The sequence below is a fragment of the Poecilia mexicana genome, unplaced genomic scaffold, assembly GCF_051168715.1.
Source record: "Poecilia mexicana isolate PSO_F unplaced genomic scaffold, ASM5116871v1 scaffold_7, whole genome shotgun sequence".
Classification (NCBI taxonomy): Eukaryota; Metazoa; Chordata; class Actinopteri; order Cyprinodontiformes; family Poeciliidae; genus Poecilia; species Poecilia mexicana.
In genome coordinates, this window is record NW_028263376.1 from 7,568,838 (window position 1) to 7,591,056 (window position 22,219).

Genomic DNA, 22,219 nt, shown 5'->3' on the forward strand with positions numbered 1-22,219 from the left:
TCTCCCCATCGAAGTGTTACATCAGTCACCCCGTGGTTGCCAACTTAGTGACTTTTTTTTGCTATATTTTGCACGCACACACACAAGTCAGGTTTTTAGAAGATCTGTGATCGGCTAGAAAATTGCAATTGGGGCACAGCTGCTTTCATCCAAGAAGTGACTCAAGTCAGAGTAAAAAAGATTTGGTAACATGTCTACTCAAGTGTTGAGTAATTGATCAAATTATCATGTAATATTTAAAAACGACCAAAAATATGAAGTAGAAATTTTGTTATTTTAAGGACCAAAACAACAATTCATATGAGTAAAACAAAAATAAAATCAGGCAAAGGAAACAGTTTTCAAACTCAGTTTCTTTCAATATAAAATGTATAAAACTTTAACAAAAACTGTGTGTCTCACTGTGTCTGGTGATTTTTTGGATGAAACATGTTTGTTTTTCCTTCAGTGGGTAGAGAATCCAGAAATTTTACACAAGAGCGGCGATACTTTACATTAAAATGACTCAAATAAAAGCAAAAAGTACAGTGTAGTAAAAATTACTCCTAAAAGTAAATGTAACTGAGTAAATGTAGTTACTTCCAACTATGTGAGTTCATGCTCCTCCGCAGCGTCCTGTCACCCAGCTGCTCAGGTCACACCGATGATCCTGCTGTTTGCAGCTTGGTCTTGGAAATGAATATTTTCATAGCGTCAAATGTGCTTCTCTTAGGAATTTAGTGAGGTTACCAAGTTCTAACTTCATAGTCTGTCTGTAAGCAATTTGGAAAACTGTCTAGCTGATGGATGGAGGAAGATATTGGAGAACAAAATGCAACCAAGATCTAAACCAGGGAATTAAACTCAACTCCAAAGGGTGAAACGTCTCGTTTGGTTTGTTCCAGCTGTTCAGTCGCAGTACGTCTCACCGGTTCTCTTCATCTCTTTTTGTAGTCTTTATCACATTTGAATTCAGACAGGTGTAATATTTCTTCATAACCTGTTTTAATTTTCAGAGCGTGCGTGTTTGAAAACATTGGGTCACAGTCTGGACCCGATGTAAACCTTCGCGGTCAGAGAGTTGCACTCCTAAATGGGTAAAGAATTCAATCACGAATCACGGTCAGAAGCTCAGAGTTTTCAGCTTACAGGGAACAAACAGGCTGTACTGAAAAAGAAATTTTGTTGTGCTTCTGTACAACGACAGAAGCACATTCTGATCAAGTTTTACTAAATGTTTAATATATTTTATTGCATCTTCTTGCCATTACATTTTGGATAAACTCCACAAGTCAGAATATTTCAGTATTCTGACTTATTCTGTCTAGGTCAGAATACGGAAATATTTACATCTTTGCACTCCCATTCAGATTAGGTTTCGGTTTGTTACCTTTCTTAATCCTACACTCATTAAAACGAGCACATATTAATAGATACACGCTAAAGTTTTGGGGTAAATAAACCTGTATTTAAGATTTCTATTTGCGATCCAAATGTTCAGATAAATTCCAGGCCGATATTTTATCCCTTCCAATGTAAAATTCTTCTCAAATCAGCCGTGTGAGCATCGACTCATCAGAAGAGTTTGTCAAGTTCTACACCAAATTAAAGGTTAAATCCTCATTAATATGACATAATTAAAATATATATATATTTTAAAAAAAGATCTGACCTACAAAATTCACATGACATAAATGAGTCCTTAAAGTTTTAAATCAATAATTGAGTAATTCAGTTTATTCTGGTTGACTAAATTTACGAAAATTTCTACATGGAATGTAATCTGTACCATTTCTCACAAGACCTATACGAAATCCATAAGCCACCAGTACATTTTTTTAATATATCTTAGAAATATTATCGATAGCAAAAGTTGTATCTTCAGCCCTATTCAGATTTTTTAAAGGGGTAGTAAAATGTAAAAGACCTTTTTGAGCTGTACTGGGCTACTTCTCATATCAGCACAAGTGTTTTCTTAACGGCTCTACTTCTGCACATTTTTCACTGCGCTGGATTGTATCCAGAGAGATCAAACTGATGAGATTGGTTTTTATATCATGTTATAGAAAACATATGTTTTTGATGCTTTGATTCTTCCATGCATGTTTGAGAAATCAATTAATCTCCCGTGGCAACCATGCAGGTGTGCAAAACGCTTGGCGAAACCGAGCGCCAACTTGGCGGTTCTAGTAACTTTCTGAAGCCAGAGCGCTGCAAAGAGCAGGAGCTTCTTAAAGAGACAGACGCCCAATTTAAAGGTGTCAAATTACAAAGTCAAATTTTTTTGTAGTCATATTTGATATACTGTACACAGAAGTCACTTGAGCGCTATAAAATGATACAATGTGGCTGCAAAACATAACACTTTCCAATAACAATAATTATTCCTTCAAATGTCAACTGTATTTAAATCTGAGCCCAGTTGCAGATAATTATAGCATGAGTCAAATAAGGTGACATTTTATTTACTTGTTTTAATGGATAAAAAAATATTTCTTTGGACATACAGTCAGTTCCTATTTGCAGAGCAAATAAGACATAAAAAAAATCAGTGACCTCCAAATGATGCAAAATGGAGCAAGACAATGAGGTAAATGGCAAGATTTACACAGTTAAGCATGCCCCAGATTCACAACAACAATAATATAAATCAATACACCTAGAAGAAAAAAAAAAAGCCTCACAAAATCTGCAACAACAAAAGAAACTTATTTTACAAGACATGTTTTGCCAGTCTGGATTGCCCTGTGTTCTCTAGCCTCATTAGGCTTCTGTACACTCCGAAGCTGCCCAATAATGCTGCTGGTATTTTACAGACTGCAATTCTACAGTGCACAGAGACTAGAACACACTATCTGACCACCAAGCACGAAACACAGAGTTTGGAAGGTCCAATGCAATCATCATGGCAAAAAGCACCACAGCCTTGGCACATGATCATGGCTTTGAGGCGACATGAGCACTTCAGTGCTACTTCTTCAGCTGTAGTGTCCGTAAAAGCTTGAATACTGAGCGTGGCGTGGCTGGAGGCCAAGCGGGGACGCAGCTGGAGTACACCGTCAGCCATGCCGCGGGAGAAGCCACCGTTATCCATCATTGACACATTAGCTGTGTAGCTTACCACTCCACCACTTCCACCTTGTTTAGGCAACTTTCCATATATTTGGAAGGGAAGGGAGGACGATGAAGATGAGGGTAAAGGAGAAAGAGGGGAATGGGAGCTGGATGAACAGGGGGTTTTGCTGTGTTCTTTCTTCGATATCCTCGTCAATGTCATCTCCATGTTGAGAAGTCCCTCCATTGCTCCTCCGGTTAAATACCCATCAGTGGAGTTCCCCGGCTCCTTTTTAGTCACACCAGGTATGCTAGGTACGGACTTGGCAATGGCCTGGCAAGAAGGCCGCGGACTAATTTCATTTTTCACACCAGGTGCAGGAGACAGTTTTCTCTGATGAGAGTGGGGATGCTGAGACTGTGAAAGCTGAATGTTAAACTTAGCACTGGCCATTGCTTCAGCATGGTAGGTGTCTGCAGGAGTAGAGGGGTTGTTGGACATGATTTGATCAGCTCTGTCTGGAGTGTCCCTCTGTGAATGCTGATGACCACAGTACTCTTTAATAACTCTAGATTCCAGAGCAGCCACAGACACACCTTCTGACTTTCCTTTGGATGACAAAGCAGCTGAAGAAATGGGCAGAGAGGTAATGACGGGGACAGCCCCGACAACTGGTTGGGGCTGGTACTGAGGCGCATCTTGGGCACCCGTAAGACATGAGACTGGACTGTCTGTGGGTGACTTCGGAAGGTTATGAGTCAAATCTGGAGTAGGACACTGGACAGAAAATTCAGACCTATGGCCAGCTTCTGGTGGTCTTGCTGGCTGACCACGTAATATGCTAAAAGCAAGCCTATTTGCAGAATGTGATGGTAAAACCTTTTCAAGAGGCAGACTGCCTTGTAGTAACTGTGTGACCAAAGGGTTGTTGGCTTCTACAGATGACACAGGCCTGGCTAAGCTTGTCAGTTTTTTGGAGGTCACTAAGCCATTTGGCTGAGTGACAGGAGACTTTAAAGATCCACAACATTCCCCTTCAGTGTAGGTTTCCTTAGAGCTCTGACAGTCTTCTCCAATTTCCACTTTTAAAGCAATGTTTTCTTTTTTTCCTTGTGAACAAGGACTAAAAGAGTGGTGGTCTTGGGAATGAGGCTGATTGTCATGCAGTTGAGGCAGACCTTTGGGGAAGCAAGGCTGGATGACAGTCTGACCTTTGTGGCTAGACAAGTAGCCCTGAATCACTGGCTGCTGGTTTTGAGAAGAAAGGCTGCAGATGACCAACTGGCCATTTCGCTGGGTGCTCGGCTGGGAGGTCCAGCTGGGGTCAGAATACTGCTGCTGCTGCTCATCCTCCTGAGTCTCATTTTCACAGTCTGAAGCAGTTTCTGTTGAATCACTGTGCACGCCTTCTTCGTCATCCTTCTGTCTGAAAACGTCAACGATCTCTGCACGTTTTGGAGAAGATACCGTTTTTGGCCATGTGGCTAAATGAGGAAATTCTTCCTGTGGGTCCAAGTGATGTGAACTGTGATGGATAACACCACCCAGTCCAACCTCCTTTCCCTTTTCTTGTCCTTTGGTCCCCAGTGTTTGAATAACGTCCACACCATGAGCACCAAACCTGGGAAAGGAATCTGGAATTGAAGTTTGGGTTAAGGTAAGTTTTACACAACCTGGATCTGCCACATCTGGAAAGGCAGCAGTAGATTCAGGTATTGGGCTGTTCGTGGCTGACTTGGTGGCTGATGACACAGACTTGGAGTCAGGCTCTGGGGGAACTGTGAAATCCCCATCTGTTAACTCATTACAGGATCTCAGGGGTTTGGCTGACGTTTCCCCTACATCCACCTGAACTTTTGCTGCCATGCCTGGTCTGTGTTGATGAGGACTTGCAACTTGTGGTGACATGGAAGCTGATGTATTTGACAATGAAGGAGATGAGTGGGATGTAGCTTCTACATCGAGAAGCTGTAGTTGTGTTCCAGACGAATTAGGTTCTGAAGAAAATTCCTGCTCTTCATTCCCACCCTCTTCTCTTCCTCTTCCTCTTCCTCCTCCTCCTCCTCCTCCTCCTCCTCCTCCTCCTCCTCCTCCTGGCTCGATTGGTCCTGGATGCTCTCTTGTTCTTCGTTCGCTGCTGCTATCCGATAACCCAGAAGAAGACCACAGCCGGACACTGGTCGCCCCTGGCCCCTCGCTAGAGGCCGCAACAGCAGCCTCGCGTTGGGCACGGGCTTGCTGAGCGCGGGCCTTGATGTCTGCGAGGGTCCGCGCGCCACCCGTACCCGACCTCCGCGTGCATTCGGTCTGGGGCACGATTCGGGGGCAGATCTGGTAGGTGGAGTGCCCTTTGACCCAGGGAGGTTTGATTCTGGAAAGTTGAATCTAGCACAACAGACAAAACAGCAAATCAGTATTTCCATAGATAATTTTAAGGATTTTGTACATAAAAAAATTCTTAGCTTTGCAACCAAGTCTTACCCGGATAGGTGGCACCTTGGGTTCTTCGGTTGTCGGCTGTGGCTTCTCTGAACAGACACTGTCAATTGTGGTACGAAAGGACCGACGGTCATTAAGACGTGCCCTTTTTTCGGGAAAGCTGCAGAAAGCCTCGACCTCATCTTGCCTTCTCTTCTGTTCCTTAAGTTGAGTGACGAGCATGGGGGTGGTAGCTGGACTAGCCGATGGGCTGCTCTCACGGCTGCTAGTGACAGTCCCCCCTGTGACGGAGGTGACCACAGAGGCTGTATCGTCCAAGGGATCAGCAGGAACAGTGGCACTGGAAGATCCTGAAGAGGACGAAGAATCCAGACCTGTGGTAAAAGCTCCCCGTTGTTCAGAAGAAGAGGGTGACGAGGCAGGTGAGGAGGCAGGTGAAGAGGAAGAACTGGATGAAGAAGATGGAGAGGTGGTAGAAGCTAGAGCAGGTGCAGCTTCCTTAGGGAGCATAGAGGGAGTAATTTCAGTCTCTTCGTTTGCACTGGTGGATGCTGTGCTAGGACTAGGACTTGGAAGAGGAGTAGGAACTGCCAACGCCATTGGCTCTGGAGCGGGAGAGGCCTTCGGCTCTGTCACAGTACTCTCAAGTGGGAGCTCCACACCACAGTCAACATGGAGAACGACCTCTCCTTGGACAACTGTATTGTTGGATATAGGAGAGTCAATGGACACTGCAGCTATGTCCAAAACAGCAGTAGTGTCATCACTAGTGTCTTTTGATTGCAGAGCTGGACCGGTCTTGCAAAGGGTCCGGCGGGCCCTACGACGCAGGTCAGCCCGTGTGCGTCTCCTCATCCTGCCGTCTCTCCTTCGCCGACCCACACTGCGTCTTTTCGGGACACCAGCTGAGACGACGTCAGCTTCGCTTTCCAGCACAGTGCCTGCAACTTCACTAGCTTCGCTCATGAGTTTTAGAGACTCGTCTCGTGTTAAGCCAGACCTAAAGGTGGACAGGGTGAGTTTTAGCAAATTGTGGATTTATATGACCGATATATGACCAAATGTCAGTGATGTTAAAAACATGCATCACTTCTGTTTGCTATACAAGTACGATAAACATAAATGAAATTGTAAATGTATGCAAAAAACAAATCAGTATTTCAATAAAATGAATATGATCATACTTTTGCCCGTGGTATTCTTCAAAAAATTTCTCTTTCCAAGCCTCTACTTTTTTCTCTTTCTCCTTTTCCTGTCGGAAACGGACTTGCATTTCATGGGTGAATTCACCTAAAAAAAAATAATAATAAAAAATCAAACACATTTAAAGCTATTTTAACGCATCATCATTAAAACTCTAATGTAAATTGAGCATATTTCTTGCAAAGTCTTGCCCTACCTGCCTTTTATTGTTAAATTAAAAATTACTTTGAAAGAATGAAAGTGTTTCAAGCATTTCAAACAAAAAGGAAAATTCAATTCAGTTTATTTATATAGTTCCAATTAACAAATGTCATCTGATGCTTCTGAATCGAATTGTGATCCTAAAATTAGGAATTGAACCACTAGACGTCTCTACTTTTAACTAGATATTTGGCTCCTTAGTGCTGTCTTTCTTTTGTGCACTTTAAAAAATTCTTAATTTCCAATATGAAAATTAATGCAACTACTGTACGCTACAAGCCTCAAAACAGCATGCCATTCTTGACAAAAACAGGTCAGTCGGAGCCACCGTAATGAACATTTCCTACATTTCAAACTTCTATTGACCTCAATGTCGCCTCCTAGTGACTCATTTGAAGCTTTACAGGCTGTAAAGCTGAAATTGATAAACATCTTTTTAAAATTTCTTTCAGTTTCATGTCTGCCTTTAACATCAACTGTAAATTCGGGTGTCATAAAATGTTACTAGCTGAATTGTTTGTAAGTAATTAAGTTACCTTCAGCAAGTCTTTCTTTCCAGCTCTGAGAGGCATGGGTGAAGAACTCATTGTTAAGAGCTGAAGTACTGAGGCGGGTCATACCATCAGGCCCAATCTAAAAGCAGAAAGGGGGGGGGGGGGGAAAGTCAATCAAAGTTCACTTTTTTGTCTGACTAAAATAGTAAGACACTTACAGAAAATTTTAGAATTAAATAACTGTAAGATGGAATCTTAAGTATATATTTGCTACATGTCAATTTACTTAATTTACCTAAAATAATTGAAAATTGACAGGTTTTTAATTCAAAATCTTTCTTGCCTCAGTCAATAAAACACTGTATATTCCCTTATTATAAGGTCTAAAATAATTGTGCTGCGACAGTGTGCAAGTTGAAGTTAAACAGTGTGTATCCCTGCCTCAGAAATGCTCATATTTTAACACAGATATACAAATGTGACATTTGTTTATTGAGAATATCAATACTGCTAAATTTGATTTTACGGTTTCAGCATAGATAAATTAAAAGATTTTAAATTGTTTAATCTTTAAATTTAAGAGTTTGAGGAGCTGGCAAATATATATTGTAAAAGTTAAAAGAACAATCTCAGTGCGTCCGGTCCACGCCGAGGTAAATTTCAGACATCAAGCAGCAGCAGTGCCAACTTGCAGAGGCGCCAGTGGTGCGATTGCTCCGCGCTCTGGGTGCTTTGTGGGTTTATGCATCAATGATTAACCTCTTTTAGGAATAATTCTGCTCTGCCAGTGAAACGCTCAGTGCAACAGAGATGCTTGCAATCCAGTTCGTTTAAAAAAAGAAAAAAACTCGAGCAACTTTTTTGTTTTTCTAAAAACAAAAACTACGCTCAGCCTCGGGGGGGGAGCAGGTAAAGCCTGGTGGGCCACCAAGCTTATAATACACTGGGGGAAACCCTGTAGTTGTGCCAGCTGCCATGGGGCCGCCAGCCCATTTGCTTTGTTTGTTTATTTTTTCCTCAATAGAGTTTAGTTGTTTGTGAAGTCCATGTCTCCCTGTCTTTTCTTATGGCTCAGTGAGTCAGGTCTTAACACATGTAAAATTCATGCAGCAGAGGGACTAGGCGATCCAATGAGTGACCATCCTAGGCCTATCAGCAGCTTCTCCAGTGCCAATGCAGGTAGCTTATGAATACATAAAGCCTCCTGTGACTGGGAGATAACCACTGCTGGGTGTGCAGTAGTCTTCATTTTGGTCCTCATTGCTGCAATTTTGTCCTTTTTACTAAATCATAGAAAAGGGACAGAGAGAGATCTTCTATTTTGTCAGAGAAAACTCTACACTAAATGAACAAAAATAAAAAAACAGTAACCTACTTGTCGATCCACCTCAGGCAACAGCTGCAGCAACTGCTGCTGTGAATGCAAGGGAAAAGCTGAAAAGGTCCGCACATTGATGAGCGCTCTAATGTTGGTGTTGACCAGGATGGAACCGGGCGTTTCAAAGTCTATGTCTACGCCTCCACGACTCTTTTTCATGGGACCTAAGAAAAAAAAAAGAGAAGGTCTGAGTTCAACTTGGAAGACATTAAACTGAATCCAAATGCAAACAAATGACATCCTTACAATTTACAAGACAAGCTGGTCCAGTTAAATAAAATCAGCACAAATTCTCTGTAAAGTCCACACAGGAAGCCATTCACAGCACATCACTTTTTCCACATTTTGTTATGCGACAGTCTTACTCAAAATCTTTTCGCCAATTTCCACTCAGTGCCACCTGCCAAATGTGGGTAAATGTGTGAAGTGGTGTGTGATTTTGACCACCACCAGCCATCTTGGAGGGTTTGCAATTTGAACAGAAAAAAAAACTGTGTTCAGTCGACCCCAGATGGCCAGGGGTCGACTGGCCATCTGGTGTACTGGACAATGCCGAGTAGGTTGACGCACACTTTAGCCAAGAAAGTGTAACAAAAATAATTTTTACCGACTGCAACGGCCCATTGGTTGATTTTCTTGAAGGACATCGGGTTGATCCAATGAAAACCTTTAGTCCTTCTCGGCCCGTCGCTCGATTCTTTTGAACGGCTTTATGGTGTGAACAGTAGGACTGCAGTCTGCAGTACAAATGTCAACAACTACTGTTGTTTTTATTTAATTTGATTTAATCAAATGATTCAATCATTTGAATTTCTCTCTTAGACTGCAACCCAACTTCCTCCATTATTATTATTATTATAGTCACAGTTCTGATTACTGACGCTCTCAGTGAGTACCAGCTGGAGACATCCTCAAAGGACTAATATATATATTATATCAACAACACACTAGATGATATAAATGGTGGATCATTTTTATATTTCATGGTGGTTTTTTTAAAAATATGCATCAGATTTTTAAATGGATTGGCTGATTTGGATTTTGTTTTGTTGCAATTTTTTCTATTGCTAAAAATATTTTCAGTAAAAAATAAATAAATAAATAAATAAATAAATAAAACACGGCATAAGATACAGAAGAGCAAAGTCATTGACTACAACCATGACAATATTTTCTGAATAACAATGATAATTTGAGAAACATGTCCTGTTCGGCCCCATATTCAGGCAATCTCTAATACACTCTATATTTAAAAATACAGTTTAAGTAATGTTTTATGTAGTATGTGAAAAGCAGCAAGCCAAAACAGAATTTCATTACACAGTTTACGCTTTTCACATCTTTACCTGTAGACACGTGTTCTCCGTTGACTTTAAGTGGAGTGAGGACAACACGAGGCATCATGACAGCCTTCTTCCTTTGTCTTCCTGACTGTAGAAAATATGGGAAAAACAGAAAATGTCAGAACTTTGTGCACAGACATTAGGCAAGTGAGCATTTTGACCAAAAACATTTCTATGCAGATTTTTCAGCTCCAAGCTGCAAAAACTATGATTTGGATGTGAAAGTAAAACGACAACTTAAACTTCAACCACAGTAAGCTAGCAAAGCCTCAACTAGGAAAATGTTAAATTACAAAGTTCATTCCAAACATTACAGCAAAGGTTATCCTGCCACTGTTGTGCTATGGAGCAATCATCAGATGCAACATCCTACCTTGAAGATACTTCACTTAAACACAGATCCTCACGATCTACACACAAACATTTTGCTGGCTGAGAAGTCAAAAAGTTAAGTAGTCTTTAGGAGAGTGTAGTCTGAAACTAAATTACACCCGACGTCTTTGTGCAGCGTGCTCACCTGTCTCGAACGACTCAGTCTAGTCTGAGCGTGTTGGCTTTGCTGAGGATCTGTGCGTCCCTGCTGTCCTGCTGCCCTGCTGAGACGTGTCTGAGGGTGGGTGCTGGGAGTCTGCAGCTCTGTGGAGCAGGAGGCACTGGATGAATTCTCATCCACTGATGCTATAACCCAGGAAAAAATCATATTAAATTAAGCAAGCATTATTCAACACAGTATCTATGGTAGTTTCTAAACAGCAATGAAAATGGCCAAGTGACAGCACCAAACCTGTGGAAATTCTGGTGAAGTCAGCAGTTTAAAAGGAACAAACATACCAGCAGGTGGATCTGTTAAGCTTCCCCAAGTTTGACTCATAAGTGATATTATTTGGACAGTGTTGAATATTCATACATGTGAGTTTGTGGGATATGGAAAGACTGTCAATGTTGGCTGTAATGTAAAAAAGTGTTACTTTATTCTTAACAGACAGTATGTTATGGCTAGAGCTAGGTAATAAAACAACATATGGCGATATATATATATATATATATATATATATATATATATATATATATATATATATATATATATTGCAAAAATATTTTTTCCTCGTTAGATATGAGAAAGGGTCGATATAGGGATGGGAATCGAGAACCAGTTCTTGAAGAGAACCCAGTGGTTCAGTTCCTTGGAATAGTTCAGCTGCTTGCTAAACAATCCCACTCATCGGTTCCATTACATGCGACACGTTTGCGTGATGATGCATTGCACACACTCCGTATTTTGCTTTAGAAAATATCCAAGATGTGGTTCCATTTCACAAAAAAAAAGACGTTGCAAAATGTCCAGAACTTTAACAATAACAAAAAGATAAAATACGTTCAACATCCTCAAACAGCTGATCACACTGTTTTTGGTCATTTTTAGGACCATAGTTGTGTGTTTGAGCATCGTCGGCAATGTCTTCCAGTAACACACAATTAGCCACCAACATTTTTACATTTCCTGTCAACTTAACATTTTTTTTAATACAGAAACACAGCAGACCACCGGATTTAGAAGGTTTTCTGGGGGAAACACTGCACTGAAATCCAGTCACTTAATATTAATGTTGATGACCTCTGTAATACTAGGCCTCATTATATTGATGCTTTTGTGTAGTATTGGTTGGTGGCTTGGATAATTACAACGTCATGATGGCATATTAAATCGGTAAATCCCCACTGAAGGGCTAAGGTACTATGGTCTGTCACTAATGAATAGGTAGCATTTACTTATTGAATTTATATTTACTGAGCACTAATACTATTAGATAACACAGAATCGCATCCCACAAATATGGTTTAGCAGAGTTATTGCTAAAACAGGCAGTTTTTAACAATATATTTGACTACCTTTTATGAAATAAATTCAAAACTACCCAAAACTAAGTAAATTAAACTGAAGATCAATTATGGAAAATATAGATGCACTGCATATGTTTTAAGGTGTATGAAAAAGTTGAAGACTTTTGAAGATTCGATACAAAAACATGAATTAATGATGCATGTATTATCGAGTTACCATCATTGTCTATGATGGCTGCTACAATCGTTTCTGAGGAGTCGCAGCTCTCCTGTTCAATGGTTTCACTGGAGTCAACCAGGGCAACAGCAGATCCCGCCACTGAGGTACTGCAGCTTGAAGTCGGATGCGCAACATTTCCCACTGGCTCTGGGGGAACTTCTGACTCTGAAGTTGGTTTTGTCCACTGGAGGGCATTTTTCTACAGAAAACAAAAGGCACAAAAGTGAGGCAGCAGTTGTAGAAGCACAAGTGATACAAAACGTAACTTTAAAGGGGCTTTTGGGACAAGTTAAAGATCTTTAGCTACTGATCACATGCTAGTGGTTAAACTGGCGATTTGTGACTAAGATTGTAAACTAAAACTAGCTACCTGAGGCAGATGGTAAATCGATGCATTACTTCTATGTTAGGTTGTTAGAGTTACTTCATATGAAAATATCTGTAATTATATTAGCAGATAAAACAATTTCAGAATGAAGTACCTTGAGAGTGAACAAGCTCATTCGTCCAGGAAGCTTGAAGAAAATGCTGTTCTTGACCCTGTCTCCCCTCACTTGGGAGTGTAGCATGGTGACCAGGCAGGCCAGAGGAGCGGTGCCACTGCAGCCACACACACAAATCATCTTTTAGACTTTCCACAGAGATGGTAGAGTATGTTTATGTTTCCACCATTAGCTTATCATAATATATCAAGTCCTTTTAAAATGTAAAAGGACTTGATATGCCTTTTTTAAAGTTAAAATGTAACTTTAAAATTATTCCAAGTTTTGTTTGATAAATCTTGCTTGGTTTTGGGCATTAAATTACATAGTGCAATATACACTTTATGGATGAACATGTGTATTTTTTTCATTTGGCTTTAGTGCCAAAAGAATCCTCTTTTTGAGGGAGAACAACTGTGCAACAGCTTTAAATTAGAGGTGGGCATTTATCATGATAACTTTCAGCTTTGGTACTTTCACTATTTTATCCAGTGTTTGTTCAATAAAAGCATCTGTAAATAAATTTGAAAATACAGTGACTGTATTTAGTGACAGAAATCACACTTGTTTACATGATTGATGTCCTAAAGAACGTTATTAGAAATAGGAATGCTATTCAAGAGCAGCAGTGGTGCTATATAAACACTTTGTTACTGTTTTATAAATCAGAACTTTTGCACGGAAAGTGCAAAGGTACGTAAGCTTTAGAAATAAGACCTCTAGTCCTTATAGTATTTACCAAACGTGCATTTGGTTTGTCCCAGTTTATTTTTATGTTTTCTCCCAAATTCTGACACAAAAACGATGTTTGTAGTTGAAATATAAGCACTTCTAACTTAGTCATGTTGTCTTGGACTAAACAGGATTGTGTTTTGCAAGAGAAACTTTTATATAAATAAATACTTTAGTTTTATTATGGTGTATTAACCAAATAGCAAAACTCTTGTGCTTTTTTAAATGCCACCTATATGTGACTTTTATACTTGTTCAATAAGTTGCACTTTAAATAAATCCTTGGGCTGGTAAAATAACAAAAGGGGAAAAGGAAATGTTATCTGTAGCAACAGGGGGGGAAAAAAACACTCCAATTTCAACATTTACTTGAAGACTATGAACGTACCTTCTGTTTATAGTTGGCAGCAATTGAAGAAGTTAATGGAGACAAAAAGAAAGTCAGTTATTAACAACATGAAAATTTCACCTATGAACTCAAACTGCAAAATGCTGTACAGCTGAAATTATAAAATTCCTGTCCTAAGTCAAATAAATATGAAAAAGTTAAACATCTGTGAGCATGATATTTGAGGTCACTCAATTGTTCAATTGGATGACTTGTTATATATTCAGATAGATGAATATGTGGTTCAAAAATCCACCATGGCAAGTATGTCTAAAATATGACTTGAAATTAGTGAAGCAGTGCATCATGACACTAGTGCTAAGTGTCATGATGCACTTAGCACTAGAAGCTAAGTGCATCATGACAACTAAGAGCCTTGATTTGACACCTGCTCAATTAAAGGAGAGCAGACAATTGTAGTCTGAAAGAAGCCACTTAGTAAGGTCTCAAGTTATTCCATCTAGCAAAACTGTGACTCTGTGCGTTTGTGTCTGACCTCATTTCCTTCAGCCCCTTGGTCTGGATGACATGGAGGATTTGTTTAGGAGTCATGGGTGCATCAGAGAAGTTCTCCAGGACCTGGAAGATACATTTTTTTTGAAGAACAAAAACTCAGCTAAGAAAACTTGGAGAGAACTGTGTACAGTCCAGAGCAGGACTCTGAAAGACATCTCTATCAGACCTCTTTGAATGACTTAACACAAGGGTGTCCAAAATCAGTCCTAAGGGAAAGTCACTTGGATGTATCAGAGGCTTCCATGTTTTAGCACATTTGAATCAAACAGATGGGTAGTCGGCAGGTTTCAGTAGAATTTGATAACATGTCGAGGGGCTAATTAAGCCATTTGAATCAGCTGTGTTGGAGCAAGAACACAGCTAAAATCACAGGACATTGGCATTGAGGATCCCTGATTTCACACATACAAAATGAACCTTAAGCATAGGTTAGACACGTGTGTTTTGATGAGCAGACAAATCCTTCTTTATTGTTCAGTACAGTAAATAGATCAACATGTCCATCCAGAGAAATACTGACATAATGATGGACAACTTAAAATGAACTAGTTAGTACTTCAGGACGTATTACGCAGTAGTGATGGGTTAATCGGGACCATTTCAACTGGGGACTTCGAGACAGACAGCTCTGCATTTTTTCCCCCTTTTGCTGCTCAGCTCTCACTCTGTGACTCGGCTCAGGGCAGAACTTTGTTTTGATTAGCATGGCAGCCTTGTGGCCAATCATGTGTGAGGACATGGGATCGTACCATAATGTGAGAACAGAAAGTGGAACAGACAGCAGTCAGAAAGTGGTGAGGAGAAGAGTGCAGCATCTGCTGGCAGTTTATTTATATAATAATTGTGAATTATGGGTCTGTTCATTAGACTTGCTTACAGTGGGGTTTTTTCCATTCGTTTTTGTGATAAAAATGTAAAGTTTGCTTAATCCTGCTTTTCTAATAGAACATACATAAAACTAAGAAAATATAAAACTTCTTCTAAAGGGTGCAAAATGATTTATCATGTAAAACCCATCTAGCCAAGTCAAGCTATGGGTCTGCAGATAATAAACTGAGACGTTTCGAGTCCAAAGAGCCCAAAGCTCTTCTTTGGGAGCCGTGTCACAGGAACCACAGGGTCTCCCCCCCAGTACATGATTTCCAGTTTCAAGCAATGACATAAGGTCATAAAACCGACCACCTCTTGTGAGATGGAGTAGCACCTCTCCATCGATCTGAATTGCACGCCTCACTAATAGAGAACAAAACGACAAGTTATACATTAGTCATATAAGTGAATGTAGTTTGAATCCATCTTGGCTCAGAGCATGTCTTATTTTGAACTTATGGGATGCATTTTTTCACTGCATGTTTATTTTAAATCCCAGATTAACTCTGGAGGACTTGATCTTTTAATAATGCATCTTAAATAGACAATTTGAAATATAAAGAGTCAATAAGCTATTATTGGAATAGCCGAGCTTTCCTCCTCACTTCACACCGCTCTCTGACAGTGACAGAAAAGATAGAGTAAGCTAGATTAATAGTTGATGCATTGAATTGAATTAAACTGCTGCACCTGCCTGTTTGCTTCACACGTTATAGTTTCTGATAAGGGTGCACCAATTTGTCAGCCAGCTGATTTATCGGTGCTGATTTCCTTAATTTTGGGAGATCAGTGATCGGCCAACCGATTTTTACATGTGAAGTGAATCTTATCCACCATTCTTATCTATCAATCAATCAATCAATCAAATTTTATTTGTATAGCACATTTCAGCAGCAAGGCATTTCAAAGTGCTTTACATAATTAAAATAAAAATCTACCTAAAAATCAACCACAGTTCTCTGCTTTCCCAAGAGAAAGGTTTGACTGACAGACCAGCTCACCAGGTCATGTCTGCATGTTTACAACAAACAATAGTTGTTGAATATTTTTGCTAAATTGAGTAATATTTGAGACAAAAAAAAATTTGGTATCGGAAAAAATTGGAATTGGCAGGTTAGGCTTTTTAAAAGATCGGTAATCTGTGATTGGCCAGAAAACTGCAATTACTGCATCCCCAATTTTTAACTTATGATGCTTGCTTGTGCACCTCAAGATTTTTGTAACTAACATTTTTTAATGCGAAAACATGTTGGGCTGTCAGTGGACTGCCCCAATGCCTCCACCATAGCACTTAGCAAGTCCTCTGGGGGAAACCTTGTACTGGTTTCTCAAAATGTTGCAACACAAATGATTTACATTGGAGGAAACATATTTCTCATTTATCTTCTTCCTCAAGATTTCACCAGATCAGTTCTGCCTGTTTTGAGCTCATTTAGAAACGCACCGTTTTAGGGCTACGTCACAACTATGTAAATAAGTTACTGTTGGTCTCGCACTCCTAACTCAGCGTTTACATTAGCACCTCAGACGTGTGAAAATGGCTACAAATAGATGAACATTGGCACAAATGCATATTTTTGACCCTGAAGTAGAAGAAGTGCTCATATTGTGGGTAATGTCACATGAGACACGGGACTAGCAGAGGCTATCATTCAGCGTTAGCTTGTGCTAAGTGACAAATTCATGTACATGCCGAACAACAATACAAAGCACAAAATAAAATATGTGCTTACATCACCATAATTTGTAGACTTGTTATGAACAGTAGGTCCAAGTATTTTAGCAAATCCTCCAAGGCAGTTTGCAAAGGACTCCTTCCTAAACTGAACTGCGCAAACTACAACTTTCTATGGCAATATCGCAGGAACATTACAAGCAAAAATAAAATGAAGCCACACAGCTCTGTATTCTGTGAGTGGGACAAAATGCATGGACAAATGCTCTGCATTGCAGGCGAAAATAAAACATTGTCCATTCTCGTCAGCCACCGTCAGGGTTTCCCCTAGAAAACTTGCTAAGCCCGGTGGTCGGGGCGTCGAGGCGGTCCACCGTGTTTTGTATTAAAAAATGTTAAGTTGACAGGAAATGTAAAAGTATTACTGTGTAATTTATATGTTACAGGAAAAGATCTCAAGTGAAATGCTATTTAAACCCACAACTAGTCTAAAAACAACAAATTTGCACTTCTGTTTAATCCAAATTAAGTCAGCAGCTCCATCAGGCCCCCAAGAGCTTCAGGGGCCCCATAAACACCAATATTTTAAAAAAGACCACAGATACATAAATGTAACACTTGTTTATTGAGATTATCAATGCTGTTAAATTTGATTCAATTGTTTAGGCATACATAAATTAAATTATTTTAAATTGTTTAACATTTAAATACAAGATTTTAAGGAGCTGGCAAGTTTACTTTGTAAAACTTCAAAGAACAATATTCATAGTTAATTGTTTTGTTACCATAGCAACAATCTGATGCTGTGAGTTTAACCTTTGAATTTACAAATCCAAATTAGTAAACTGCGATTATAACTTATTGCTTTTTAGGCTGGCCAATTAAACTACTCCCTTCTCCCATATTTCACTAAATCTAACACAGAAGCTGTTAGAGGTGGTGATATTTTTAGGAACAAAAGGGGCCCCTAAGTCAGATTCTGCTCCAGCCCTCATACAGTCTTGGACCGGCCCTGCATGATGAGGTAATCTGCTGCACTACACAGAGATGCACAACAAACGGGAGATTTAATTCAATGCTGCTAATGTGGCTTTAGTAGCTCTTCCATTTCGTGTCTGTTGAGTTTTTAATAAGCACAGAGCCACACGCCGGGAAGCATGTTGAGATGTAAACGCCCCATATAATTGTTCCTTCACAAAGATAAATCATTCTCACCGCTCCTCAACGCGCCTCTGAATTCGCTACAAGTTATTCATGCGGTTCACATTGAGCTGCGCAACCAGAGCTAACGCGGCGGGTTTTAAACTCTTACCTAGAGTTCTCCAAAGGACCATAATTCCTCTCACTAAGTTGATGTAAATATCCATACAGGTCAGCCTGAGTCCAGTTTGAGTGAAAGGAGGCGAGCGCGATCCCACTGAGGTAAAGCAGCGGCAGCAGGGGCGCCAGCTGTGTGATTGGTCCGCGCTGTCGGGTTTAAATGCATAAACTATAAACCTATCATTTAGGAATAAATCTGCTCTGCTAGTGAAATGCTAAGAGAAAAAGAGACGCTTGCAGCCTGGCTTTTAAAGACAAAAAAAAATAAAAAATTTCCCTTTCCTAGAAATGTAAACAAGCAACGCTTAGCCTGGCGGCGGGGCTAGTAAAGCATGGCGGGGCGCCAGGCTTATAATACACTGGGGGAAACCCTGACTGTGCAGTATAAATCCACTGCAGAACAAACTCTGCATCTCTTGTAATGATGTGGGTGGAGCTCCACTTGGGTTGCCAGGTGAGGGGCTGCGCTTGGCTTGGTGTTAGGCCAATATGATATTAATATCTGCTCAGTCCCAAACACATTGCCACCGGGTATCTGTGGCAATGTGCTTGATCCATAAAGGTTGATCTATTCAATCCAACTCTATACTTTGTGCTCAGCATGTTTATGTAGCGGGTGTAATTCATAGTCACAGCAAAAATAAAAGCCCCAAACTTTCAGAATTAAGTTTATTACTATTTAGGTTAAAACTATGTAGGCCCTATATTTGCACACTTATACTAGCGACAATCAGAGTTTGATACGAATTTAAATGTCATGAAATGTTAAATTTACTTTATTTGAAAAACCAACATCGCCAGTGTGTTTCCCTGCTAATGGCTGAGTTATAGTCATGCTTTTGAAAGTTTGAGTTGTGTGTGCGTGAGCCAAAACAGCGGAATGGCATTTAAGGTCAAGGCGTACGTTGGAGCCATATTCTCATTAGGGCTGTTGTAAACGAATATTTTAGTAATCGAGTAATCTATCGATTATTCTTACGATTAATCGAGTAATCGGATAAAAAAAATTCTAAAATGAAATATTGGTAAATCTGGCATAATACCAGTGTTACTATCAGATATCAATATCAGTCCAATTTTTCATATTTGAGCATCCCTAACAGTTGCTTTTTTGTAGTTTAGAAAACTAGCCTGTAACAATAATAGCTCACTTTCTAAGTTAACCAGAAGAAAAGTTATAGAAAAATCTGAAATTATATTGAATTTAATAACAAAGAGGCAGGCTCACAAATATGCTTATAAAAATGTCTACAATCCAGCTTTTAGTTTATGTATTCATCTTCAGTGAGTTTAATAGATTAATTAAACTCACCTTGCCACCTAACCTGTCACGCTTTGGGTTTGAAAATACGGGAAATGCCGCCTGGAGTGGGAGGAGAGGGCGAATGAACGAACGTAAGATGGAGGGGAGGAAATAGACCAGCGGAGAGGAAATAGACCAGCGGACTGACGAACCGTTAGACCGGGGGACGAACACGGGGGGAAGCAATACGGGATATTTACGACACCTTCACTGGTCACACTCAGAAACTCATCTACTAGCCATGTACGATGCGCTCCGCCACCCGTTTCTTCAGACCGGGATATGAAATGTATTGTGCGGTTCGTCGGTAAAGCTACATTTACACGGTAAGCATCAGCTACTCAGCCGCCCGCCCTGTTCAGTCTATCCGCTCACCTCAGCGCTCTTCCCGCCGTTCGCTTTCAACCAGCAGCCCCGGAGGAGAAATGCTGCCGTACTCCAGGCATTCCCCCAGTCATTTTAAGGATGCTTATTGGTTCCCCAAAAACGATAAAAAGTCGGGCATTATCATCAATCAATAAAATCCCCACGGACCAATCTTGAAGATTGGACTTTATGCCGCTGAGACTTAGCTTTTGTCAACAACTCAGAGGCGGAAGTGAGAGCTCCGCGCAACGCAAATGAAGTCCCGGCCGGAACACGGTGCGCTAACTAATAAAACATAAATTAACGAAGCTTCGAGGCAGGTAAATTTTCCTCGAGGAATTTTAGTAATCGAGGTACTCGAATCATTCGAGGAATCGTTTCAGCCCTAATTCTCATAAAACAAACATTCATAGAGGGTTTATATAAATGACACTGCAAGGAGACACCTTCCAAATCATTCAGTTTGTGCGAACTTTGGCTCTGATTTGCACCTTTTCACAAAAATTCAGAGATGCCCAAACAGTCACAGGAAGTGACTGGTTAGGCCTTAACCTGACCACAAATCTACTGTGTTTGTACTTATGTCTCCGGCAACAGTGCCGATTTCCTTAATTTTGGGAGATCAGTAATCAGCCGATACTTGCATGTGATTCTGATCTCATCTACCTCAGCAAACGTCTAAAAATTAACCACTGTCCTCTTCTGCTCTCCCGTGAGAGAAGTCTGACCCACTGACCCACCCACCAGGTCATGTCTGCACATTTGCAGTCAGCAGTAGTCACCCCACTGTTGGCAAATTTAGGACGTTTTGGACAAAACAATTAAATTGGCTACGGCCAAAATCATAATCGACTTTTTAAATATCGGTCATTGGCAATCGACCAGAAAACTGCACCCCTATTTGTAATCAAAGAATAAATTGAAGACCATAAAGTGAAGACTTGTATTTATCTATGTATTTGAAAACATGTCACTATTTAAAAAACAATGTCTACAAGAACATATGTGGTGTCTGTTACTTTAAATAAAATCCAGCCAATAGCAATATTAATTCTGCAGACAGACTAAACTAAGACAGGCCTTAACCTGACCACAAATCTACTGTGTTTGTACTTATGTCTCTGGTAACTGAAAAACTTCAATTACAATAATTTATGCACCTCCTGCAAACTGCTTTGCTTTTTTTTTAAATTGGGTGTTGCTTTACAAGAAGGTTACATTGAATCCAGCTCTGGTGCACTATTAAAAGCAAGAGTAAATTCTCAAGACACTTGAAGACGTTAACCTTGATAATGGTAAAATAGCTTTGCCGTCAAAATCTTATTTCCAAATAAATGTTTTGCTTTACATACACCTCTAGATATGTGTTATATAGAAATTACCTTGGTATTTGAGTCGCGTTGTGTGCCAGTTTGTGCTACATTTGCGCATTGAGGCTGTTCAGATGCTGAAAAGCGTCGAGCTACTGGCTAACCAGCTAGCTAACTAGCTGCCTAGCAAACAAAGACCTGAATCAGAAGCGGCTATTTTGTTACCAGGCTTTAGGGGTTTCACTACGTCGCATTTTAATACATTACACAAGACACGTTTTACGCAAACAACAATCGCAAAAGCGGAGTAGCGTTCATGCTAAACACAAAGTATTTGTTGGTAAGATTAATTCTCGCATTAATATGATTAAGCTGCTAGCTGCTAATAGTTGGCTAACTAAACACCAGAAGCTAGGATGTGGTCGTGAGTGGAATGTCCACAGGCAGCAACGTGTCTGGATTAAAATAGTTTCTCTTCTAAAACATTCATGGTTTACATGCAAATTAAGCCTTATTTCTTACCATTCGAGCTGCTTCAGCCCAGGTCCGCTCCTTCTTTCTCTTTTGCTTGTCCTTCATTTCTTTAGCGTTCGCCTCTGCTCGGTGGCTACTAAGCAACCTAAAAGCAATCGCGACTGATCTGTTCAGCAGCGGCTAAGTATAGTCGAAGAATAGGCTCTTTTCGACGCAAGGCAACGCTATTGTGCAGTGGTTGCTGGTGTGTCTGCTGCCGAGTTTAAACCAACACTACAAACACATCTTCCTGTCGAGGCAGAGTTACTGTGCTAGCAGCCGTACTATTGCAGGACAAGCTAAGTTCAGAGGTCAAATCCTCCGCAGGAATGCAACAAAACCTATCCCCCTCCAGGAAATAGGCTGCTTATACCTTTCCACTTATGACAACAAAGCAATGGAGTCTGCTTATTCCATAAAATACTGTTTACAATTTAGTAACTTTAAAACGTTACAGATTTAAATGTGAATTACATCGCAACATTTAGATCGGAAATAGATATACATTTGGGATAAATTAATTCTAGGGCATGTAGATAATTAATGAACAGTAGGCAATTAGAAATTAGGTCATTTCTAATAATTGGATG

The 22,219-nt window shown here is 40.1% G+C and overlaps 1 protein-coding gene across 2 annotated transcripts; it reads right to left on the reverse strand.

Moving 5' to 3' along the window:
* Nucleotides 1–2,411: 2,411 nt before the first annotated feature.
* Nucleotides 2,412–21,959, reverse strand: asxl1 (ASXL transcriptional regulator 1). 2 transcript variants are annotated; one of them, XM_015004530.2, is made up of 12 exons: nt 21,639–21,959; nt 14,253–14,335; nt 13,757–13,759; nt 12,637–12,754; nt 12,152–12,353; nt 10,610–10,770; nt 10,096–10,180; nt 8,747–8,913; nt 7,414–7,510; nt 6,658–6,763; nt 5,516–6,473; nt 2,412–5,419 (listed from the first exon to the last, which is right to left on the reverse strand). In XM_015004530.2, exons 1-12 carry the CDS (start codon nt 21,693–21,695, stop codon nt 2,831–2,833), a joined length of 4,626 nt encoding a protein of 1,541 aa, XP_014860016.2. In that variant the 5' UTR covers nt 21,696–21,959; the 3' UTR covers nt 2,412–2,830. The 2 variants fall into 2 exon arrangements, with proteins under 2 accessions (XP_014860016.2, XP_087863095.1); XM_088006969.1 differs by lacking the exons at nt 13,757–13,759; nt 14,253–14,335; nt 21,639–21,959 and having other exon boundaries at nt 10,610–10,728; nt 12,637–13,517.
* Between the last annotated feature and the right edge of the window lie 260 nt (nt 21,960–22,219).

What these genes read in the sequence shown, in the direction of transcription:
- asxl1 (XM_015004530.2), bottom strand. Translation starts at nt 21,695, where the DNA reads ATGAAGGACAAGCAAAAGAGAAAGAAGGAGCGGACCTGGGCTGAAGCA. An exon ending in GACTGAGTCGTTCGAGACAG is followed by an intron (nt 10,181 to 10,609) that starts GTGAGCACGCTG and finishes TATTTTCTACAG; the next exon opens with TCAGGAAGACAAAGGAAGAA. An exon ending in GAAGAATACCACGGGCAAAA is followed by an intron (nt 6,474 to 6,657) that starts GTATGATCATAT and finishes GTCCACCTTTAG; the next exon opens with GTCTGGCTTAACACGAGACG.